We start from the raw sequence: 26320 nt of genomic DNA, 5'->3' as shown, positions 1-26320 counted from the left end.
TATGGGGTGGGGCAAAAGCAGGTTTACAGTTGTGAGTACACAAAACACAACTTATTCTTATATTATTCATTAATTATTGTACTATTCTCTATACAAACAATTATAAACCTACTTTTACCCTCCCCTGTATATCATGGTGATAAGACAGTACTTCATATTTTTTTTAATGGTGTTATATAATCTTTTGCATTAAGAGTCTTGGTGAAAGGGACCTTTTGCAGGATGCTGACAAAATCCAACTTAAGAATGTTTCTATACGTGCTAAAGAGATATGCCTCTGTGGTATCTGCACTGTCACTCTGTCCCCTTTATTTAATAAAGTGGTGGTAGATAGGCATTTATTATCTAGTAATCAGGTTGATCTTCTTTCAGATGTGACTATGAACATCTTTGGGAAAATAGTCTGCTAAGTTTGCTTGCAATGTTTCCCTAAAACCAAGACAATGTTTGGTTTCTTTTTTTAAAAATGCAGTCTCTTCAACATGGACATTACAGTATACATCTATATTATAGCAAATTATTTCCTCTAATTAACATCAGTAGTTTACTTTGTCTTTTTACTTCAGTTACTTAATGGTGGGCAATATGATTCTTTGATACCAGAAAAGCTGTTCAATAGACTAAAATTTCATTAAATGAAGCAAAAAAAAAAAAAAAAGTCCACTATGATAAAACCCCAAGTTTTCAGTCTGTTTGAAAATTTCAGGTGATCAGTAGTTCATTTATTAATAATTCTCAGTATTACATTAGGTCATGGTGTTTTGGGGGAAAATATCAAGGAATTTAAGACATTTAAGAAATTCTTTTAAACAAAGTGCCTTCATACCTATGCTACCTTAATGCCCTGAGCTCAGACAGGTACAAAGACCTGCTCGTGGTCATGGCAGTACTTAGTTACAGGCCCTGATCATAGTCCCCAATTTCATGAATGTGATTCAATATTAGTCTTGAGATAAATACACAATGAATTGAGTACTTTTCCAAGATAAATATTTCGTATATTAATTTCATATAAAACACTTAACATTATTTCAAATAAATTAATGTTATATACCAAAATGGAAATAAGTTAACAATTCCTTCTTCATATTTTGATCACAAATCTTTTCAAAAGTCTCACAATACTCCACAAGATCTAGTGCATAAAATCCAACAGCAGATGGTCCCAATATTTAACAATATTATGTTCAGTATTGAACAGAGAAAAGAAGCTAGACCTGATCTTCTGTGTATGGACGCAGCAACCCTGAGACTGCCCGGTGCTCCATGTACGGTATTGCTGGGCAGCCAGAGAGCACCGTTACAAGGTCAGCCCAAAGAACAGCTTAAAAGCCATTTCAATGGCAATTTCCGTGACTGAGTCATGAAAACAGATGTAAAGTTCTTGAACTTTGGGATGAAGAAAGAGTCTCCTGTAGAGAAAAACACTTATTTTAGAAATTCAAAAAACAAAGGGGAAAAATGTTCACTTTCAATTCATTTCATTTTTTTGGTTTGTTTCTGAAAGTATCAGTAACAAATTAAAACACTAATCTAAATCTGTAGTAGAGGGAAATGCAGCTAGATTTACTTTTAAATAAATAAAATAAGCTTAGGTCAATTATTTTTATTTTTCCAGAGCGTAAAAAGCTTATTTTACCAATATGTATTACCATATCCTTCAGTTTTTAAGTATTAAAATTTAGTCATTATGATAAAGCCAATGGTGGCACCACCATTTTAAGTATAACAGTTATTAAACATTGTCATTTACTTTCTAAAGTTTATTATTAAAACATTTTTATACACGATAGCTCTTTTTCCGCAGTGTTGAATTAAGATTAACAATGAACTTTTACTTGGTTTTCCAAAAGAGTTAAAATCTAAAATTAATACTACTGTCTATAAATCAAACTATTTAAATCGGGGGGAGTTCCCCCTGACTTCCATAAATGCCTCTATTCTACACAGACCTGCATCATTAGAATTCAACACCTCTTGAATCTTTCTGTTCCAGTTGTTGTGAACGCTGTTTGGGCGCCACCGCACCCCGGCGTGTGCGCCTCACTTCCCATCTCTGTTCTCTCCGGAACCTATCCGCCCCGTTCCATTTGCTGCTCCCAGCATAACTGTACTGTAGCACACAGCTCTGATCACCGTACACGGAGCCGAGCTTACGCTCACACTCCCAAGCCTGGCTGGTTGCACATCAGAACCACAAGGGCGCTTACTGGGGTGAGGTACAGGCACCTCTGATTTTAACAAGTGACTCAGGTCTGTCTGTCCGTCTGTCTAACTGTGTATCTCTCTATAGATATATACCTATATCCATATAATACATCCATAAATAAATAGATAACTGAGCATAGTTCGCATTTCTTCTGCTAGATGTAAGACTGTTAGACATAGTGAGTGTGACTTTACCTCTCTGTTTACCGTACCATCCGCCTACCACCACAGTTTGCCAAGCAAAGCTCTGTTTACCAAATTGTTACACATTTATCAACATACGTGTTGGGTGTCAGTGGTGGTCAAGAAAGACATGATTCTTGACCTCCTAGAGCTGACATTATAGTGAGGGGCAGAAAGACCATCAACGAGAAAATAAAGAATAAAGGGGTTACATAACAGAGCATCACCGGGTAGCCCTTTTAATGCAGGGAAGAGATCATGGGTCCTTCTCTGAGGAGATGACCCGTCAGCACTGGTGTGAACATCAAGGAGCCGGGTATTCCAAAGCAAACCTCCCACACAGGAGGAACTGCGGGAACGAGATCCGAGACTCAGTCGTGCCAACGTGCTGTGTACATGGGATGGAGGAGGAGAGCGACAGGCAATGGAAACAGAGAGTGGGCTGGAGCCAGGTCAGGCAGGATCTTGGAGCTGGTGGGGGGTGACAGGGGAGAGTGAAAGGAAGAGGGAAAGAAACAAGGACAGAAGAAAAGATGGAATTGTGAAATTGTTTTTTAGTTTATTACTAAAATAATTTTGTAAGATAACCGAGTAAGCTTTTTGTCTTTAGTAGAAAAAGACCTGGGAGGAATTGAATGGACATACTTAGCCAATAAAATAATTCTACAATGTAGTAAAATATGAGAGATTAGTAATTGCATGCCTACATCTTAAAGCTTTGTCTCCTTTATAATTGCTTTTCTAACATTTCACTTCACTTTCGCATGCTTTTACCCACTTACCCTACGACCCAGTAAGCCATGACTGGAGGTGCTTTTCTCTGATCAGGCCCGTTTTCGGGGGAGCACTCAAACAGCACCCCGTGTTCTTTCACAGGGGTTAGAGAAGACCCCGAATTTGTAGAGCCTGAATGATCTGCAGCGCGTAGTGCTTTCTTTTTCTGTAAATTAATAAGTATTATTAATATTAACTGGTATTAATAATGTTACCCTAAAATGTTTTCACATAGAGATCTGAATTGGCTGATCCTAGTACTTAAGCGCCTGCAACAACACTGTTCTCCTGACCTGCAGGAAAGTTGGTGCTCTTCCTCACGCTTGCTTTAAATACGATCTCTTAAGAAAGACTTGATGGAGAAAGTATCGCTTGACTCTCCCAGGGAAACTTCTGGTCCTAGCCTTAGATTAGTATTTACATTATGCTATATTAGCAATTTATAGGTCTGTCTGCCCCAGTGCATGATATGATTCTTTTTCAGGGCAGAGACAATATACTACCATCTTTGTATTTTTTTGAAGTGCCTGGTACATAGTAGGTGCTTAATGAATAGATTACTAAATAAACAGATTAATAATGTACTGAAAACACATTGAACTTAAAACAGTATTGTCTCTTCCCGGATGCACACTTTCTCAATTTCCCATTGACTAAATCATTAGTGAAACAATGACTTACGTGGAATATAAAGACTTTTTGTGAGGCTCGAGCCGGAACAGTGGAGTGATCCTTGGTTCTTTTTTCTCTCATAATCCTTATCTGACTCATCAACAACTCCTTCTGGCTCACCCTCCAGAACGCATCCAGAATCCAGAAACCACTATGTTTCTTGCTTTGGGACTTTCCATACGCCACCCTTGCACCCTGCAGTGCCTGTTCCCCCACAGCAGCCCGAGTGACCCTTTCAAAACAGAGGACCATGTCCCAGCTTTGCTCAGAACTGTGCGGGAACCTCCCCGCTCCCTGGGATCAAGCCCCAGGGTCCTTAGGCTGTCAGGCCACGCGGGACCTAGCCCTGCTGCCGTGGCCGTCTTCAGCCTACCCTCTCCTGCCCACGCGGCCACTCCAGGGCTCTCAGGACCCCGACCTCTGTGGCTCCACACCTGCGGTTCCCTGTCTAGGAGCTCTGCCTCTGGATCCACCCCTTGGCTCGCTCTCACTTCATTCAGCTCTCCGTTCACATATCGCTGGACATGATCTGAAGGGTCTTTTGAAAGAGTAGCTCTCACCTCTCATCCTCCCTGTTTTATTATTCCTTTTGAAACTTATCTGATGCATTTCGCCACCTCCTAATTCCTTAGCAGCCCCTATCAGAATATAGGCTTCATGAGGAAAGGGACTTTGTTTTGCTCACTGCTATATTGCCAGCACCTAGAATAGTATCTAGTGAATAGTGGGCGCCTCAATATTTAAATAATATGGGGAAGACTAATTTACATTATTAAATATTATTGACTAAGCTAATGAGACACTCCCTTATAGAGTCTGTCAGTTGCATGAAATGGGAAAGGAGGAACGTAGGAAGGCGAAGTGCATAGGGACATGTGGGTAAACGTGATATCCTTCTGTCATCTTGAAGAAGAAATCCTGTAAGACACAGACTTTTACTGCTAACTGAGCCCTAAGAGATTATATAAATCCAGGCCCCTCACTTTACAGCTGACGAAACAGAAAGAGGCGAGGCTCAGTCCGGGATTCCTATTCCTATCCCCATGTTCTTTCACCTGTAAACCCAATTTCTTCACAGATTTAGACCCTGAATACACATACTATTATATACATTATAATCAGCTTCAGAGTTATTTGGGGGCGGGGGGAGGAAAAGATGTCTATGCCGAGTGACCAATCACAAGTAAACTTCTGTATGCGTGTCCTTTTCTAGAAGTTAATACTTACCTTTCCTGCCATTAAAACAATCTGATATTTTAATTGTATACAACATTACTACTTATCCAGAAGGTCCAATATTAAATATTTCATTCTGGATAGAAAAGCAAGTAAGCACCCAATCAACCAACTGGCGAAAACATTTACAACAGTATTGTGTCTGCTACTGTACCTTATCCCATTATGTTCCAAAATACCTTATACCGCTGGTTTAATACTTAAAGAATTATGAGAGTTAACAATTGGTAGGTACTACTGTCCAAGTAATGGCTGAGTTATAGATATCAAATATGGAGCCTAATTTACAGTCTAAGCTACGACATTCTACTTTGCTATATAAAAGCACAGGTCCACCATTTCCTGAAACAGTAATCTAGGACATCAAACTCAGTATTATAAAACAGATCTTCTGGTTAAGGACTGTGAGTATAATCCTTATACCATGAAATTAGATTGGATGAGTTAAAAAATATTAAATGAAAATGGTCATTACTGGACATAACGGATTAAAGGACTTTTAGAAACTAGAGATCTGGAAATGAAAGTGTCAGGACAGTATAGTTAGAGCAGTGCCCTACCTCTTCCCTCAAGGTCTGTTGGAAAACTGCGCGGATGGAGAGACAGCACTGATGGAAGTTCTTTATTAGCTGAGGGTGGATGGAGCCGCCTAGCTGGGCCACTTCTTCGTGGGTAGGAGTAATAAAGATCCCTTGCACTGTTTCCAAGGCAACATAGTGGAAAAGTGTGTTCTCTGGACCGGATGTCAGTCTTGAAAAAAAAAAGTAAAAGATAAAAAGATGCTGAAATAAACTTAAAAATACTGCTCCATTTTGAATTGTGTAGACTCCTAATAAGTTTATTTTTAAATCTGCAATATAATATTGGGAGTATAATTAGGCAGGGGAAACTAGGCCGAATATTTAATTCCCTCTTCCTCCTTAACTCAAGTACAGGCGAGGGTTATTCTCCGTTCCCTTCATGGAGGCAAGTATTACATATTATGCAAGGATAAATAAACGCCAATTCATTTGCAAGTAACTTAATCGTCCCTTTGCTAAACAATCCAAACTGGCCAACTTCCTCTTTTTCCATTGTTGGTAATGAATCACTCAGCCCGTGTCTGGCCCAGATCTCTGCAAGTTATAAACATGCTATCAGTTGAGGGTGGATCACATATTTAAAAAAATCTTCCAATAAACTAAACACATTTAAGTTAGCGGCATTAAAGCCTTATCACATAACAGTTAAATTGATGATACTGAAGAAAAATAAAATTATTACCAACTGCAGAGCTCGGTTAATATTCTCAAAGACCATGACAATTACTAGTTTTATTCTATTTCCCATTTTTACTTCTTTTCTGTGTTCTCTTACCATTTTCATTTCTCCATTCTTCTTCTCTATCCTTTCTGCCCCAGTTTGGGTCATAGGCCAGCAGGACTTACCCATACTGCTTATTTCTACCATTGGTGCACAGAGCTAAAGAACAACAAGGTAATAACAATGCTCTGAATGCCCTCTATGGGCCCGGGGAGGTGCTTTAGAATGTCTTGAGTCTTAATTATCATACTGATGCTGCGGGTTATTAAATAGCACCATCCTCATTTTAACCATGAGGTCGCCCAGCCAAGAGGCAGAGCGCAGCCGGCTCTGAAGCCTCGCTCCGCTGCACCTTGCTCTTCACTCTCCACTGCAGACTTCTGACTGGCAGCCTTTAACGACACGGGCAGCAGTTCCCCATCTGCCTCTCCAACACTCAGGCCGTCCCATTCTAATTCTAATGTCTATCGTAAAAAATTCCTTCAGTTGATGGATATTTTTTGCAGCCATGAGCACTGAGGCAAGGAAAAGGCATATTTCAGCTCTTGGTCTAGATACTGTCCCGGTCCCTGCTAGGCGCTGGGAGTGAGCACTCCCGGATAAGGAGGCTCCTTACCTGGGCAGCACACCGTAGCCTTCGAGTCTAAAAATAGTAAACTCTAATTTAAAAATCAGATACACAAAAGGGAGGTTACCTGTGGAAGACAGATAAAGGGCGGCTTTCACATATGAACTATTACTTTGTGTGTTTTTGATCTCTGATGAGTATGTTTCCTGTATGTGTAATGAAGAACAATCGAGAAACAGCATAGATACTACTTCTGATATGTAAGAAACATTATAGTTACAATTGCTGAATAAATTCTCTATATGGTGTGGACTTCTTTCTCATTGTAAAATTTCCTTGAAGGCAAGGTTTAAGTGGGAAAGAATATTATAAGGAAGTTCCTTACTTCATTGTGTTGTATATTTCCAGTTCTTTTTCTGAAAGGTCCTTTTTCAAGTTCCCCAAATGAAATGGATTTAGAACAGCAGACTTCTTTTTAATGACCTGAAAAACATAGTTAAGTAGGTCAGTTTATATCTAAGAATGGAGTCAAATGGCAGAAATGATGTAAAAACTAAATATCCTTCGAAGAGAACTATTCGCTATTTTGCAAGGTAACCTTTAAATATTTTCAGTGCTAACTTGTGTCTCTTGGGTTATCTTTTGCTCTCAGAGACCTCAGGGCCATGTCCTAGCAGGACATTAACGCCCTCCCTGAAAACTTTCTGCCAGGGCCGTTATGGAGCCTTTACCAAAAGTTATGTTTTATATGTATGTGTGCTTGTCTCCCCCTCCAGACTGCACTCCTCAAAGGCAGGGGCCGTGTCGTCTTCATTGTGTCTCCTTTGTGTTGCACAGCCCTGGGCACATAGTAGGTGTTCAATCAACATTTGTTGAATGGCTAAAGCTTAGAGATTAATTCAGTTTTTCTTTGGAGTTGCCCATGGCTTCTTAATTGTTTCCAAATAGTCTTAAACTACATTTCCTACCCACTTCAGTGACTGGAATAATAAGGAAGCACTTCCTAAATCCATCCACTTAGGGGTCCTAGAGGGCTCTATTGTTTGGAATTGGAAGATCAAATCTATTGGCGTTTATGCCCCGACTCTCAGAATCTCATATTTTATCCCCGCCCCTTCTCACACTCCTCCTCCTTCTCCACCCAAATGACAACTTTCAAAAATGTTTTGGAAGAACAACATTACTAGAGTAGGTACAAAACCTCCCAGGGTGGTTCCTTTGATAATCATTTGGATATAGTATGGTGTTCTCATGTAAAAAAAAACACACATAGAAACTGATAAATACACAGTCTGAAAAATGAACATTCTTTCTGCTTAACAGTCGCATTCTCAATTCTTGAGTACGGAGACCAGATCGTCACAGGTGCAGATTAAAAGAAAAATCTATAAAAAAGCAGAACATCACACACACACACATATTTTCTTACTTCTTCTCCTTTTGTTTCTGCTGACCGTTTTACTGACCAGGCAGCCAGATCAGTACATGCCTGGCCCCAGGCTGTTCCCTGGTAACGCTGTGAGCAGGGAAGAAGGTGGTGAACAGGGAAGCAGGATGAAGGCATCTCCCTGCTCGCAAATAGCGTCAGAGAAGGTGTCCTGGATATGACTTATTTCTTCCTCTTTTTGGTTCTAAATCACTGGTTTTCCAACAACGACTAAAACCACCACCAGTTCAAATGAAGGATGATCTGCCATTAAAAATCCTACTGCAATTATAAAGTAAGGACTGGAAATACGGCCTGGCTCCCAGAGTGCACACCCACCTTAAGCAACGCCTCACTTTCTTCCGGGCCTTCAGATTCCCTTTCCTTCCGTACTGCATCTGGTGTGGTGTGGGGGCTCGGGCCGCCGCCTTCTCCACCTTCATGGCCATTGTCAGACCCGCCACTGCCTCGGGAAGGGCTGGGCTTACGTGTCTTTAAGGAAGAGTCCCCAAAAAGAGTCCTTCTGCACGTTGGGGAGGTTGCTACTTTGGAAGTACCCTGTAGCCTACTGAGGATAGGCGAGGTTGTCAAACAATCTAATTTCTCATGTGACCCAGCAAGGAACGAGTCAGCACAAGACAAGCAGGGGCCCAGAGAAGACGCCAGCCATTCATTTACGCGGCCGGCCATTCCTTCCAGCTGGTGAAGAGCTGTTTTGACCTGATCCACGTAAACACAATCTGGTCCAGGATTCCCAACAGCTTTGGATGCGCAGCCCCCAGCTTCTAACAGTACACATGACATATAATGCCTCTAGAAGAAAAAAAAGCTTTTAGTATAGATTTAACTACATGAAGATATTTATATGCAATATGTATGTATCAATTTATGAATACCGAAGACACACGGGCATATGGCATAACCGTGTGCAAATTATTAAAAACGCCTCCCTCCCCTTTCCTTCTTAGTAATTCTCAGTGCTTCTTGATCACCCTTGAAAACGAATCTCGTATTGCCTTATCCTGACGTGCCACCAGTCACTACTTTCGGCACGTGGAATTCCCTGCAGTAGCTTTCAAAGAGTCTCAATTACTGGAAGTCCTTTCGCTTATAATCACATATTTATTCTGATTCTATGTTTTCTGTATGTCTCTGTTTCCCAAAACAAACCAGGGGATAAAACCACTATAGAAATGAGGACAAAAGATCTTTAGAAACTGCTAAAACCTTATTCTGAGTTTTACTAACATTTCCCCATGAGTATTAAATGGATGCTAAAGAAAAGAAATAAGGGGCATGTAACATGTTTTTGAATACTGGTATTTGACATGCTCATAATTTTAAATTGTCCTATTTGTGTATTTATTTCGCTAGTGAAAGGCAAAAAAAAAAAAAAAAAAAAAAAAGAACAAGAAGGACATCAAGGTAAACCCACCCAGCCAACAATTAGCAGAAAATATCTGCCCTCTGGTTCCTGGAAGGCTTCGGCCTCTGAGTCTGCGGAAGGCTGGAGGTGATGCCGAGGAAACACCTCCCTCCAGACCACCAGCTGGCCGACTCTCTGTTCCGCGGCCAACGGCAGCAGGCCGTAGTGACGACAGTACCCGGCAATATCAATGAGATCGTCCTTAGGCAGATGGCTGCATAGCAGATAACCCTTGAATTTAACCACAAACAACACAAGTCAACCAGTGATATCAAGAAATAATGCCATAATATATCTGTAAGAGTTTTATAGGTACTTCTTCAGTTGGCTTAAAATATTCCACTTTCAGATGGAATAAAGACATAGCAGCCCTGGCTGGTGTGGCTCTGGATTGAGCACCAGCCTGCGAACCAAAGGGTCGCCTGTTCGATTCCCAGTCAGGGCACATGCCTGGGTTGTGGGCCAGGTCCCCAGCTGGGGGCACATGAGAGGCAACCACACATTGATGTTTCTCTCCATCTCTTTCTCCTTCCCTTCCCTTCTCTCTAAAAATTTTTAAAAACGACATAATAAAAATAATAATCCCTACCCCCCAAGGTCAACTAGAGAGCAAATATTTATGATAATTTACGTCTACAATAGGTAGAAGGTAGCACAAAACAAGATCACCTCTGAATAGTGTTAAGTCTGAGTGTTTGGCAAATTTAGAACAGAACTGAATTCTGAGGATGCAAAGTGGAGAATCAAGAGTTGAAAATGAAAATACCCAAATTCATTTGATGCTTAACTTTCTTTACTTGGAAGTCAACTAATTAATGGTAAAAGATTTATTAAAAAGATGTATGGTTATTTCTGAAGATAAGAAACCAGCATACTACTGCAAAAGGAAATCCAGAACACACTCTCTCCTCTCTTACACACTTGGTTCTTTGAGTATAGTTGCTCCTTTACAAATTTTCAAATGCGTTAGAACATAATGAAACCAGAAATGTTTACTATACTTGGAAATATGCACCTACAAGTTTTAAGAGGTTCATTTTAGGGTACCTCATTCAGAAGAGTAGATGTATTTTTCATTTTTATAGAAGTTGGAGAAAATTTAGGTCTGTTCATATGGCAATTTGACATTCACAAAAGATTCAAGCTTCAACTCACCTTGTAAAACAGAGAAGACCCTAAAATCGTGTACAGCCGTCTCATGTCATAGTAATCCTCGGACTGGGGGGGGGAAACCACAGTGGAGTTAAAAATCCCAGTTAAGCGACAACCGTTAAAATGGCAATTACATTCTTTAGTATCTGAACTTTTCAAAGTACCTTTATTAGAACTCAGCATGCTAGGATATTAGGGTGACAGATAATGTGGAAAAGAAGTATTTTGACTGAGAGCAGTCTTATTTTTGAGTCTTAGAGGAAACTGCTGATTAGAGACATCTAAGCATAGACATAAGATTTGTTACACCAAGAGGGATTAAAACAAATGTATTAAGACAAAAAGCTTGTTCTGCACTATGTATCATCTAGAGTAGCTAATATTACCATATACTATTTTTGAAAGTGCAAATTCGTACAACCTATTTGGAGACCACTGAGTAGTATGTAAAAAAATTTTTTTTCAAATACATACTCTTTAACAGTAGAATTATTTATAATACGCAAAATTGGAGATAAAGTGAGTTTCAACAATAGAGAACGGTTAATGAAGTTAAGTATGTTCATAAGATACAACATCATACCTTTGTTAAAAACTAAGGCTGAGCTATATGAGCAGGTATGTTCATGCAGGATATGTTTTAGGATATACTGTTCAGCAAAAATGAAAGCTGCAGAACAAAATATCACTATGATGCAGTTTTTGTTAGAAATAGCACCCCTGACGATACACATGTATGTTGGTTTGCGTGTGGGGATGTGTATAGAAAAGGGTCTAGAAGAATACGTTCCAAACTATATGAGCAGTTACAACTGGAGACGGAACTCGGGAGAGGCATGTGGAGGGAGGACATTTGCTTTTAATAACCAGGTTTGCATTTTTACCCAATATGTAGGCTTAATTTTATAATTAAGAAAAAACAATAAAACCTAAAGGAAACGAAAAACGGGAAATAATCTCGGCACCCTTCACTGGGGAATGGGTAAACACTATCACACGTTCACACAGGAGTACTGCTCAGCAATGAAAGGGCCTGAAGTAGGGGCACGGGCAGTGTCACGAATGACCCTCAGACGCGTTGTGCTACATGAGAGAAGTCAGACCCCCCAGATTACCAGCTGTGGGGTTCAATTTATGTGACATTGCAGAAAAAGTAAAAACCGTGGGGATGGAAGACAGATCAGTGGTTGCCAGGGATCACTGGGGGTAGGGAGATGGGCTTACTAAACACGCCCCAAAGAATGTAAACTATGCCTTAATGCTTGTTAAAAACTAAAGAAATATACACTAAGGATATAAGATTAAACCTTTACTCCAATTTCAAAGAGCTCAGAATAGATCTTATTTTCATTTTCTTCGGTTACAGTTTGCATTTCATATTGTTTTGTATTAGTTTCAGGTGTCCAGCATAACGTTAGGCAATTATATACTTTACAAAATGCCCCCCTCATTTTTTTTTTAATTAAGGCAGAATTCACTGTGAATTGTTCTGAGAGTTTTGGCAAAGGTACAGCTATGTAAGTGCCTCAAGATACAGAACAGCCCCCCCATCACCCCACCAGGTTTCTTGCTGCGTTCATTGCATGGAATACTATTCACCTGTTCATGGACATTTATTTGAATCGCTTTAGTTTTTGGCTATTACAAATAACGCTGCTATGAACATGTTTACAGGTCTTTCTATTGACACGGGCTTCCCTTTCTCTTGGGCTAACAGATGGGATCAGAACGGCTGGATCATACGGTCAGTGTAGGTTTAGGTTATTAAGATACTGCCAAACTGTTTTTCAAAGTAGTTGTAGCATTTTACATTCTCGATTTATCATTTTTTTCTTCTATTGTCTTGATGTTGTATCCACAGAATACTAATAGATCCTCTTCTAACCGTAGAAAATAGTGCTAGTTCTACTGCTCATTAAAATGATGTTCTATAAAGGCAGGGATTAGAGTTTTCATTAAACCCACTGGAGGTAAATTCCTAAAACCCAGATATTTTAATACTTTAGATCTAAACTGCTCCTAATGATTAGTATCTATCTAAACATTATCCGTTAGTGAAAAAATTTATGGGATATAAAGAGTCCACCATGCTTAAATTTCCTTATTTTTATAAAATACCCTTCAGTTTGCTCAGGAACTTAGTTGAGACTAAGTCACCCTTCAAGCTAACATGCTTTCCCCACTCTTACGGCATTCTTCTTAAGAATGATTCAGCCCCCACTGCTTCGACTTCCTAACTTCCCATGTAGTTTTCAAAACTTCTAGTACTAAAAGTTTTAGCATATGCAAAAACAGAACAGTATATCCTAATTAGCTCCTATGTACCCATCAGCACCTGCTTCAATTGTGAGCAGTACGTGGCTAATTCTGTTGCATCTCCATCCCTCCCTCCTTGCATCCTGCTGAATTCCTTCAAAATCCATCCCAGACGTATGTCAATTCGCTTGTAAATACTTCAGAATGTGTCTCTAAAACAAAAGGACTTAAAAATATATATAACCCTAATACCATCATCACATCTAAAGAGTTATTCTTACCTAATAGTTACCAGTATTTACATTTTCTTGATTGTCTCAAAGATATTTTTAATTTTGTTTATTTGAATCAGGATCCAAGTGAAATCCATATCATGAAATTGGCTGATATGTTTTTTAAGTCTCTTAAGTTCTCTCTCACCCTCTCCCACCCCTACTCTTCTAATTCATTCGTTGAAGAAACTGTCCTGTTACGTTTCCCAGTCTGGCCTTTGCTGAGTGCAACGCCTCTTCCTCACATGGGGTCACTGAACATGTCCCTTTCCTGCTGGTATTTCCTGAGAACTGGTAGTTAGACCTTGAGGCCTGACCAGGTACACTTCATTATGAGCCATATACTGTGTGGCTGACTTTTGTGTGTGTGAAGTTAACAGCTACTAAAATCACTGCTTAGATTCACTGATGCACTGGGAGAGTTGCAAAATGGTGACGTTCCAATTCTGTCCTTCTTTCTTGATACATTAGGTAAACCACTTCCATAAAGAGAACCCGCCCTCCCATCTCTGTTCGGTAACCTTGAGGTATAGTTGATATAGGAAAGGCAAATAAATGTTTGATTCTTCTTTTGTATTTACCAGTTTTCATAATAATGACTTGGTTCCCTCACATCTTCCCAAGTTGACCAAGAAATTTATTTTTATGAACTCACGCACTTCAACATACCTGATATTTTTCTATCTCTCGCAGTTATTATCCTCATAGATGCTCAACTGGGAACCTCTTTAAGCTGTCTCCTGATGACTTGAACCCTACATTAACCCTAGTAATTTTTGAAAGCTTTCTTGATTCCTGATATAATAAGATGTTGCCAGGCTTGTCATGTATACTTTCAGGCCCAAACTGGATTTAGCCATTTCTCTTAAAAGTCTTGGTTCCTTTTAGCAGGAAGTATTATTTCTACACCATGGCCTGGGCACTAGTGATAGTCATTACTACTGGGGATGGTCATGATTTCTGGGCTTTTTCACTGGACAGCTAGGAAATATACATATTTTTAATATTAAAAACCATACCAATACTTTCAATTAAATTCAGATTTATAGGGTCTTTACCTGATTTAATCAACATTACATGTATCTCCAGCCTCTCAAAGCCCAGTTCTTAATGATACTAATGTGTAATTAATCATTACCCATACATTATATAACAAGTATTTTTAACTGAGTAGAACAGCTTAAGACAAGCAAAATAGATTTTGTCCTTGTCAAGGTAGAGACCTAGTGTTTTGTATTTCAAGATTATCACATACCCACTTGCAAAATACTTAGAATAATGACTGATTTGCAAAATGAGAAATCAACACTGAGTCTTCCCTAAAATTCACCGCTTCTCTTACCAGTTCTGCAAAATCTGCAGCCTCCAAGTCGCTCAGCGCTGTGTCCAGTTCCACCTGTGTGGCAACAGAAGTAACACAATCAGTGAACTCATAGTTACTTCTTAATAATGGCCACATAAACGTGTTTAATAATTACTTGAAGGATTGGATAAGCATCTTTCTTCTTTGTATTAAGAACTGTCCCTAGCAGAACATCTTGTTTTCAAGCTTTCCAATACAAAAAAGTTAATTTAACCTATAGGCATTTTTCAATGAAATCACAATTGCAAATGAACTTCACTCTGTATTCAACATAAAACAATTTATGAGATCAAAAAAATTGCTTTTAGTTTTAAGTTAGAAAAAATTTAACACATTAAAATTCTTGGAGGAAAAAACTCAATCATTATGTAGCCTATCTATTTTGAGTTGTTTTTGTTTTTCTATTTCTTTTTCTCAACAGATTAGATTCTTGGAAAATATCAATGTTCTTCTCTCTCCTGTGTTTTCTATAAAAGGACTGTTAATCTTTACTTGTGGATTAAAGCATGAAGGCAAGTGTCCCCTGGAGTCTGGCACAGCTTAACTACTCTACAGAGTTATTAGAAGACTCTTTTACTTAGGGTTTAGCTGTTGTTTCTGTAGAAATTGCCTGAATGCCTTCTTCCATTTTTCTCCCTGAAGCATTCACAATTTAAAAACAATAACTTTAATCAGTAGTTCCATCTGTAATGCATACACCTAAGTTAAAAACCATCGCCAATTAAAGTTTGTAGCATATATGCTATTTGTGAAGAAGAGCCCTCTTTTTCAAGTCCGAGGTGCTCTCTGCAGGACTGTCCCACAAGCTCTGTCCTCCTGAGGTGACAAAGCTTTGGAAACATTACTTGCTCCTTCCAGTGCGTTTCACACGGTAGGACTTATTCCTCACTTGTGACCTACATTTTTCTGCGTCCAGTAAATACTTCTTGTTCTCTTTCTGGCAGCTATAGTTTCTCTTGAGAAAAACCACAGGACAAAGAGGAAGTTACCCACCTGTGATTTTTGATTTCAGAAATGTTACTGTTTAATGAGTCGCTATCTCTGCTACAGAACTGTACGGGCGGGCCAACGTACAAGGTTGCTGTAATTCTTTCCTCACATTCCTCAAGAGAAAAGGTGAAGTATCTTTTAACTATTGCAGTGTAACTCAGGAAAAATGAATTTTAAAAAAGAGAACATTTGACAAACAAAATAAAGAAATGCTCAAACACCCGGGAAAGAAAACTGAAGACCTCACCGTGTACTAAACTCAGAGCGAGTCTTCTCCCAGGTTAAAGTAACTTTCTACCTAAATTTATCAGGCGTAAGTAGCCTTGTATACATATGTTTTCAGTTAGATTCCTTCTCTGAAATCCTCACCGAGGGCATGCTTATTGATTTTAGAGAGAGGGGAAGGGAGGGTGGGGGGGGGAGAGAAACATCCATGTGGGCTGCCTCTCATACGTGTCCTGACCAGCAACTGCGCCTGCAACCTGGGCTTGTGCCCTGACCAGGAATCAAACCCCCAACCTTTCGGTTTAAAGGAGGATGCTCCAACCAACTGAGCCAGACCGGCCAGGGCTCCACCAGGTTTGTTTAAGGCATAAAATTCCTTAATATTTTTCATTAGAAGATGCATAGTCACTAAAACCTATTATTTTGCTAACACAGTAAACAATTTCAAAGAGAAGAATGTATATACATAAAAGCGTGTAAGTTCATTGAGTTCACTGGTAAAACAAAAACAAAAACAAAAACTTCAAGGATTATTAGTTTTTAAAACTTTACTTCACCAGAGACCTTTAAATCACTTTATAGAAGATATCTAACTCTCTTTCCAGAAATTTCATTCTTAGTTTTCTTAACCAGACCATAAAATACAGAAAAAGTCTGAGCTATATCCTCAGTGTTTTCTGTGCATGAAATTCGCCTACCCCCCTGACTTGTGAACATCCGGGGAGGCCTTTCTGGACTCCCCAAAGCACAACACAGATCTGAGTCCCTGGCACAGGAAGACTGATCTCCAGACAGCAGTCTGGATCAAAGCAACTAAAAGTCTGGTAAGATAAACAAATGATGTGATTTGAGGCAAAAAATTGAAAAATATACACTAGAATTCACAAGTGGTTTCTCAGTTTGATATTCTTATATGTTGAGATAAATAAAAGTATACAGTTCTTTTAATTAAATGCATGCTAAATTAAGGAAAGATAACAATAAAAAAGTAATCTGAATATAAAAGGTAGCCTTCACATGGAATTTATAAGACCAAAATAGGCTGTTTTAAAATATGTTTAAATTTCTTAGGGGGAAGATAATATTTAATCTTTTTAAATAAGTTTATTTATAGTTTTTCTATTACAGTTGTCCCACTTTTCCCCCATGGCTCTCCCCCACCCCCTCTCCCACAGTCAATCCCCATCCTCTTGTCCATGTCCATGGGTCATTTATACTAGTTCGTTGACTTAATGTATCAAAAGTCTAAAGACATTGCTCCCTAAAACAGTAAGTACCTATAGTCACAGAAAGAAGACACCGCTTGTTCTGAAGGAAGATATTTCTTTAGTGAAGAGGTTCTGAGACGGGAAAAGAACCTGCACCGGCCGGGCCGGACTGGCAGGCCTCCCAACCTTGCACTTTCTGACTCACGAAATCTGCCTTCCCTCATTCAGAGGGAAGAAGAACCCCCCCTCCTCAGTGGGCGAGACGGACTGTGGAACGAGGGTCTTTCTATCTTAAAGTTTTCTATTTCTGTCTATATTGAACATTTATGATTTCTTATGAAAACACTGGTGGGGGTAGAATTACATATGGTACTTTTTACACGATTTAAGAAAATGGCAATCATGGCCTGAGATATCAAAGCTGCAGCAGCAGCAGCAGTTGACAAAGCCAAGGACAAAATACAAATACCAGTAAGTCAAGTTTCCTCTAAACATGCTCTGACCCTTCAACTCCTTCCAAACAAAAATTATATAATAATACTCTAACCACTGCAACTATGACTGCAATGTGCTGGGCTTGGGTCTGAGCACTTTATCTGCAACAGCACGTAGCTCCTCTATGAAGTACCTACTGTTACTGTCCCTGTTTTTCAGATGAGGAAACTCAGCAAAGTGACTGATGTGTCAGTTTCAAGTATTACTGAACTGTCAAAAAGGCATTTATTTGATCTTAAAGAATTTCATGAAGAGGAGCATCCTGAGTTGGGTTTTCACTACAGCATAGCCTGGGTTTCTCCAGGGACAGGGAACTGACTATGGCTGAGCGCCTCCTTTAATACTGATCCCGATGCCATGTCTAAATACACCGCTGGTGACAAGGATGGCTGAGATGGTCTTGTCAGTTATTCAGCAGTGAAGTTCTTCCAGGTCCCCAGATGTGACTACAATCACAGCGATAATACTCACCTATCATGAATACTTATACTTGGTAAACTATCTAGGGAACAAGGCAAAAGCTAACTACAACTGTTCATGTAAAGAAAGATTCTGTTATTATTAGTGGCGATCTGTACTTCAGCTAAGAATGTTGTTTGTTTGCCAATCATTTCATCTGCCTTTAATTTATGAGAAACAAAACCCTAACATAACCTTGCATTATAAAATCAAAGTCACAAAATTTGTAAGTAAGATATAGCCTATAACTATAATTTCTGAAAAGTATCCCAAGTTTGGACAAAGCTTAAATATTATAATAAGATGAAATAACTCATTTCTATTTAGAAAAGAAAATTTGCCTAAGTTCACTCACTGGACCTCCTGCTTCATCAACTCATTGCCTTTCTAATGCTTAACCTACAATCTTGAAAGTAACGAAGAGTTTAAGGGAAAAAGAAGAGAGAAGGTAGAGTGAAAAGACAGCTGGGTCTGATTCTTGTTCTGTGACACCTCCGATTACCTTGATTTCCTGCGGAAGTGGGAGCCACCGCACTGCGGGGAGACCGTCTAGGAGAACCGCACTGGAGGCCGCGTACCGCTGGACCGTGGGGCTGGCCCTGCCGCGCGGCCGGGCAGGCTGCAGTGTCCTTTGAAAGAACAGCTCAAAAAAATGATCCAGACGGGGAACGTTCTCAGCCTGGCCAAAGGCACTGCGGAACCAAGAGTTCTAAGTTAGAACGACACGTGGAAACGGCGGCCACCTTTGTGTGCTGCTCAGGGGACTGGGTCCTTTCCAGCCACGTGGGCGCTCTTCCTTACTCCTGTCTCTCAGCAAGAATTACTGCTGTCGTGTGACTGATGGAGCGTGTTAAGAAATTCACCCTGCTCGTATTTTTTACCCTAAAATCTGCTCTCAAACACACTGAGTAGATGATGCTCTGGAAGCACCAGGGGGCTAATACATGCGGTGCATCTACAACAGAATGGGCTAGGGGCCCTTCCTACAAAAACTGTAAGTTGGTCTTACCTCTGACTGTCAACCATTTACAACGCTCAAAACCTTTCAGGCCATATGGGAAAATAAAGAGGTTTTGACCTTTGTAATAGGACAGAACTGGCTTTGAATCTTATTGCTGCACTTACTATGTGGGTATCATAGGAAAATCACCTAAGCTTTCTCCCTACCTCGGTTTTATTTTCAGAAAATATAAGCTTAATTTTTATACTTGATTCCCGTTTATTTCTAACCTGACCCCTTATTTCCATTCCCACGTATTATTTAATTCATGATTTCCTAATATAAATGCTTTTCCTCCTTGTGTTTTTTTCTTTTGATTGTCCAAATGTGTGGATGGAAATATCAGGATTTTGTCACATTGTGGGTCTTAAAATGCAGAAATTGATAGAAATATTTTGTTTTAGAAGCAACCTAACACATACAAACTCCTGAAAAAACAAAGCAAATCAAAAACACCAAAGGTTAGAGCTGGGGAAGAATCACTGGTTGAGAACCAATGGTCTCAGCTAATCATGGCATTCCTGCCCCCTCCGCCCAGACTCGGCATCATGGGACCCCCTTAGGAGCACTGAGACCTAAGGGAAGTCAATTGCAGGGGCTCCATGGGAAAACTTTTTGATAGTTGCCAGATGGGGGGGGGGGGGTCGTGGGGGGATGGGAGAAAGGTGCAGAGATTAAGAAGCAGAAGTAGGTAGTTACAGAACAGCCATGGCGATGTAAAGTGCAGTACAGGAAATGGAGCAGCCGAAGAACTTACACCCATGACCCATGGACATGAACAATGGTGGGGGGAGTGCCTGAGGGAGTGGGGGTGCTGGGTGGAGGGGGGCAAAAGAGGAAAAGTCAGGACCACTGTAATAGCATAACCAATAAAATATACTTAAAAAAATATTTTACACCATTAAATTACTAAAAACAATCACTCTAACTGCATTTGAAAATTAAGTGGACTTAATTAACTTGGGGTGGTGAATACACAGTACACAATACAATATACAGATGACGTATTATAGAATTTTATAACTGAAATCCATCTAGTTTTATAAACCAATGTCACCCCAATAAATTCAGTAAGTCAAACTTAAAAGAAATTTAAGTGGCAAGGAAGGAGGCCAGGGAACGAGTTGGGAGTTTACGGCAGCAGTGAGAGAGGGCTGCGGCAGACCGGGTAGTAGTGAGGACGGAGAGAAATGGGGATGGGCCGCTGCGGACTTGCTGACGGGCAGGCTTGGAGCGGTGAGGGAAACCGTGACCCTGACTCTGATCACAGCACCGGACTCTGTTAACGTATGATCAGTTTTCTGTGGCGCAGCGGGCCTTTCACATCTTTCAGAGGTCATAAGAAAAACCTTGTTATTAGGAAGTTATTGCAAAATGGCTATTAACAACATACTGGATCCCCATGGCTTTTTGGTTTTAAGAACTCAATGTATCTTCACATTTATTGCTTCATTTGCCTTTCAAATTCTCACTTGAACAAGAGGAAACTGGTTAAATTTGCTGCCAACTTGGAGATACTTCCAAATCGGTGGAAGCTCTGCCCCCAACCTACTCCATTGAAATCTGTGTAATAGAATTCATTGCGGGAATTTATTCTTTGATTATCTCTTGTTTTATGCACACACAAAGCTTCAATTAGGGCAAAAACGTAGTAAGGTTTGCTTGTCTATAGTTTATAACCACATCTTCACACTTCAACAGCTAAAAATGTCCTTATTAGTAAAAGGTAAAAGCCCTGTTTGCGGCTGCCTGGCCTTTTGTCATTCACACATTTGGAAAATGCTAATAAGTAAGTAATTGGGTTTGAGAGGAGCACGTCACCTAAGCAGCTCTTGGAGGAGAACACAGCAAACCAGACAATGTTCCCAGATGGCGCAACCACAGAAAATTCCTGATGGCTGCTTTGAGAACAGAGACAACAAAGATCCACATAGGTAAACAGAGAGCTGATACCACTGTGGTTTGGAAAAATATAGAAACTGTCTTTAGATTCATATGTTGATATATCTTTAAGGCTCTAAAGGCACAGGTATCATTTTAGCTCCCTGAAGGACTGGGACTTACAAAATCCCACAAAGAGAAGAATGTATTTTCCATCCATAATTTTATGTGTTGAAATGTTGAACAGTTAACCTCAAATATCCTTCTTCAGGTCAAGAAAGATGCATCACATTATGTTGTAAGGTTAAAAAAGCAAGAGGCAGAAAAATATGTATAGTATGAGCCCATATGTGAAAAAGAGTATGTATATTCATATATATAGAAAATATATGGAAGGATACACAGGAAACTAAATAGTTAATACCTTCTGTATTGTGTCTTTGTTTTAATTGTGTATACTTTTTACTTAAATGGTTTTTAGAAGAAGTATCACATTTTAGAATAGTGAATTTTACAATAGTCTTATAATTAGAGGAAAACATGCAAAAAAAAATTAAATCATCTGTTATGCAAATGTTCTTACATTTGCCCCTACAGAAATCTATCACAATCAGAATATAACTGTGGTTATACTTCACTAAAGTAACATATGAGACCAAAAAAGAAAAAGCAAGGGATCGAATGAAAAACTGCATAGACCTGTGAAATAAGAAAGAGGAGGGGGTGGGAATCTCAAACAACTAACTTGCCAAACAAGAAATAGCAGCTGAGTGCGAAAGATGATTTAGTCATACACTTAAAACTTGAGGTTCAGTTCAAAGACATACTTACCTATCTAAAGAACCATACATAAATTTTAAGGTTTTGACAACATCTTCTATCATATTCCTTAGCTGAGAAAGAGGAACTCTGAAAAAGGCATAAACAACTTTGTTTATTTATAATACAACCAAATGATACATATCTAAAAGAAATAGATCAAATTTATAGCCTCTGCTCAGTTCCTTAGCTGGGCCTTGCCTCTCCAATTGCCTGTGCTACCTTTACCTGCCATTGCATTTTGTTCTTCTCTTGCCTTTGGGCTACTACAGAAGTCTAAAGACAAATGTTTTCCCCTGCCACTGCATCCTAAAGTACCTTATTATGGATGTTCTACAATTCTTGTAAGCCCCTGCTTGCAAAACAACCCAGCTTTTCATAATCCAGCCCATTGGCTTCAGGCAGTCTCCTGGAAGGGTCCTGTGCTATGTCATTTAAGGAACTGAATATCCATGGATTCATGAGGGGTCCTAGAAGCAATCCCTTGGGTATAGCAAGGGACAACTACAGTCCCCTTCAGACAGAAAAAGACACATCAGCTGTTTAAAGACGGCCACCATCTAGTGTATGTCATAGCATCATGATCCCTTCATGTTAAAAGTTGTGAACCCTACATTTATGATTGATCATATCTCTGTTGAAAACTAAAGTCACCTTCAAAACATATCCTTTTGATATTTCTCACTGTAGTCTACGGTGGAGTTCCTGTTTGTGGTGTTAAAACACAGCCAGAAATTGATACTCGTCCCCGACAAGATACGGAATGAATTCCCTCCCTTTGAGTGTGGGCTGGACTCGGTAAGTCACTTTCATAGTAAACAGTGGAAATGATAGAGCACCTATTCTACAACTAAGTCATAACAGGTCTTGCAGCTTCCCCCTCTTTCTCTGTTTATGATCTTGCTTTGGGGTAAGCCCGCCGACATGTTGTGAGGATAGCAGCTCAGGGGAGAGGTGCAAGTGGCCAGGAGCTGCGGCCACCTGCAGGCCACATGCGTGGCTCACATTTGATTGCAGCTGCAAGAGACAGCCTTCGCCAGAGCCACCCAGCCAAGTGGCTCACGGATTCCTTGCCCACAAAAATACCTATAAGATCATAAATGTTTACTGTGTTAAGTCCCTAAGTTTTGGGTTAATTTGTTATATCAGGATAACTATTACACTGTTATGTAATCAAAGAAGTCTGATTAACAAAGTCATTAGTAGTTAGGAAATAGTCATATTCGTGTTCAGATTGACGGAAAAATTTGTCCAAAATGGGGCTCTTTTAAAAGTTGTGTCAGTTACATGCTATAGTATTCATTTTATGTTTGATTACAATATATGATGGTTCGAGGACCAACAGGGCGAACTAGAATGCATATAATAGTTTACAGAAGTTGCCCAGTTACTTCTTAAAGTGGGCAAATGTCTAAATTACAAGTTTTACAAGTCACTGAACAGGGACATAGACTAGTTCACCACTAGTTAAACCCATCTCTTCGGGACTGTTCTCCAGAGTCCTGCCTCCCTTCCCCAGCTTTTCATGTGCTAACACTTCAGGGAAGTGACGGACTTCAGACAGACTCTTGTTACATTTCCAATTCTGCTTTTTGCCGATTATGTGACCTCTGGCAAGTTACTTAACCTTCTCTTCATTTTACTTTCCTTATTTATAAAATGGGGTCAGCAGTCATTAAGTCCATTTGGAGCTGATTTTGAAGATTAAATGAGATTAATGAATGTAAAGTACATAATGCAGTGCCTAGGTTCATGGTCAGATCATTATCAATATCATCCATGCTCTTACCTAAAACCATTAAAATAAGAAAGATATATTTAAGAAACAGTTTCAAACAAGTTAAAAAGGAGACCATGATAATACAATAAGATGTACTATTGGAGAAGTCACTTTAGGGTTAAGTATTCCTTATTTTGTCAAAGGTTCTCAAGTTGAGGTCAAAACACCTTTTTGCTGACCATACTTCAAAATCTCAATAGTTAAAAACATGCAAAATCGTAATCATGGTATCGTCCAAAGTTTGATCAGAGGACAAGCTCACCTGTCAGTTACCTGTCCTGGCCATGTCACAGAGAAAAGTGATGGACAGCTCCTACCTTTACCAACTGGTCCCATGGGCTCTCCTGGCCCTTTTCTGAACTGTTATCACAGGACACTCGTAGCTTTCATACTAGTACAACGACCTTTGAATCATAAAGCTGTTCAAGGAGTTTGCCATGTGACGAAAATGTAATTTTAATGAGACAGACTTTGTGAGCAGTATTTGAGAAATGACTTAAGGTAAATAAAAATTTCAACTTACTCTTCAGAGGGCAGGCCAATTAACAATAACTTGTCAGATTCTTTCCAATAAGCCACGTGAATTTGTTTCCCATTTAAAAGAAGGGATGAGCTGAGAAAAAAAAATAAAAGTCAAAATAAAGTTAGAATATCTTTAAATGTTATAAAATTATAGTCATTCAGAAAATATTACATATGGTATGATTTAAGAACTGTATGCTTAATAAGCATATTTCTTGGCATATTCCTAACTGCCAAGGAATTGTATGACAACAAAATTATATTCTGAAATATTTTTTTAAAAACCCACAAAAACTAAAAATAAAGTAGACCCATTACAGAAAAAAAAAAAAAAAAGATTAGAAAGGAACCCTGCACCTTGAAAACATTATGCTAAGTGAGAGAAGTGACAAATAACCACATATGATGATTCCATTCCCTCAAATGCCCAGAACAGGGGGATCTACAGAGACGGGACGCAGCCGAGCGGGGGTCTAGGGCGTGGGGTCGGGTCGGTGGGCCGACAGCTAACGGGCTCAGGGTTTCTTTCTGAGGTGATCAAAATGTTCTAAAATTGACTCTGGGTGGCTGCACATATCTGAGGATGTACAAAACCACTGAACTGTATGAAATATGAACTACATTTCAATAAGACTGTTTAAAAATAAAAGCAGTCTTGCAGCATGATTTTATGAATGCAAATGTATACACTAAATGGAACCTCAGTCACTAGTGTCTTGGAAATTAATATTTTCCATGTCGTCGTCGGCAGCCGTCCGTCTCGAGAGACGATGGTGTAGCTTCTTAAGAGTCTATCTGCACCGCCGAGAATGGCTGTGCAGTCCGACTCGGGAGTGACATCGTATCTGTCTCCTCCCGTGTTGAATCGACATCTTGCGATGACGCTGAAGCTACAGAGCCTGGGCAGGGTGATATGGAGGGTCTGCTGTTGCCCATGCAGCAGACCCCCCCTCTCTTCGCAGCTGAAGGGTCCAAGGGAAAGACGGAGTCAATACAGCTTGGCTTCAGGTGCGCCGCAGGAGTTGCCGGTGTTGACTACAATGTCAAACCGCCTTAGGGACTCCGGCTCCGGATTTTCTGTCGGGGTTTACTCCCTTAGCCTTTCCCCTGAAGAGGTATGCCACAAGGCAGCGGAGGTTTTTTGGAGTCAGAGTTTTCCTTCTCTGAAATATTTTCCATGTACACACTATATTAAAAGTCCCACAGCTAAACATGACTTCTGTTTAGAAGTACAAAGAAATTTTTCTTTCTGTTGTCTTGCAGATCCTACTTTTAAAAAAACTATAGAGGTATCAGAAAGATGAATGAAGAAAAGTTAAAGCCTAGAAAATCCAACTTGACATTTTATCAGTATTTTATGGCTCTTACAATTTGAGATAAACTTTTTTGTAAAGTCAAATATTGTTGGAATATTAAAGAAAATGGTTTATATTTCAAAAATTCACTTTATGGAAAGAGAAAGCAACCCCTAAACATAACTTAAGGGCTTTGAGCCCCCTCTTCCTAGAAGTTAACTATGGCATTTCACAGTCAGGGCAGCATAAATCAACGTGGAATGGGCTATTTTGCTGTATAACTGATGATATGATATATTTTATTTTTCCAAAAATTATTTGACTTCAGCCTTGCTCAGCACTGAAAAACTTGCGCAGATGATACTGCATTCTGCATATGCCTCCAAAGTGTGTTCTGTACTTTTCTGTCATTGCTGTAAGAACTATATGAAAACAAATAAGCATTTAGTCATTCTTACCAACCACAAAAGTATTATCCACCCAGAAAGTTAACAATCAAGATAAAAACATGAAAAAGCCCAGCTCATCATAATGCCATGCTTAAGAGATATCTATCACCTTCATGAAATAAATTCTAAAGTAGAGGTCACTGGTCCAGCTTCGTGATTTAAAATGTGCCACACACCCAGCTCTACAGTGGTATTGAGAACCTGCTCTTCAAACAGATGACTGGCAGAAATAACTTAGGTGAGAAACAAAGTATCTGCAGATAAATCTGCATTATAGATAAGAAGTATATTTGTGTAATAGATACTTAGCATTTTGTCAGAGTCAAGGTAAAGAACCTGAAAGACAAAGAATTGAAGCT

General features: G+C 39.5%; 1 protein-coding gene across 1 annotated transcript in view; it reads right to left on the bottom strand.

Annotated features, from left to right (window-relative positions):
- Positions 1–1295: 1295 nt before the first annotated feature.
- Positions 1296–26320, bottom strand: part of INTU (inturned planar cell polarity protein) — a 48062-nt gene continuing 23037 nt past the window's right edge. The window contains exons 6-16 of the mRNA XM_090288501.1: positions 24219–24308; positions 21928–22005; positions 18718–18907; positions 14818–14871; positions 10951–11013; positions 9805–10026; positions 8709–9182; positions 7329–7426; positions 5634–5823; positions 3174–3331; positions 1296–1412 (exon numbers count right to left, since the gene is read on the bottom strand). Coding sequence (XP_090144627.1) covers positions 1301–1412; positions 3174–3331; positions 5634–5823; positions 7329–7426; positions 8709–9182; positions 9805–10026; positions 10951–11013; positions 14818–14871; positions 18718–18907; positions 21928–22005; positions 24219–24308 — 1729 coding nt within the window. The 3' untranslated portion in view covers positions 1296–1300. The remainder of the gene's footprint in view (positions 1413–3173; positions 3332–5633; positions 5824–7328; positions 7427–8708; positions 9183–9804; positions 10027–10950; positions 11014–14817; positions 14872–18717; positions 18908–21927; positions 22006–24218; positions 24309–26320) is intronic.

The sequence above is a fragment of the Furipterus horrens genome, unplaced genomic scaffold (assembly GCF_987537825.1).
Source record: "Furipterus horrens unplaced genomic scaffold, mFurHor1.1.pri manual_scaffold_10, whole genome shotgun sequence".
Taxonomy (NCBI): domain Eukaryota; kingdom Metazoa; phylum Chordata; class Mammalia; order Chiroptera; family Furipteridae; genus Furipterus; species Furipterus horrens.
This window is presented reverse-complemented; position numbering and strand designations above follow the sequence as displayed.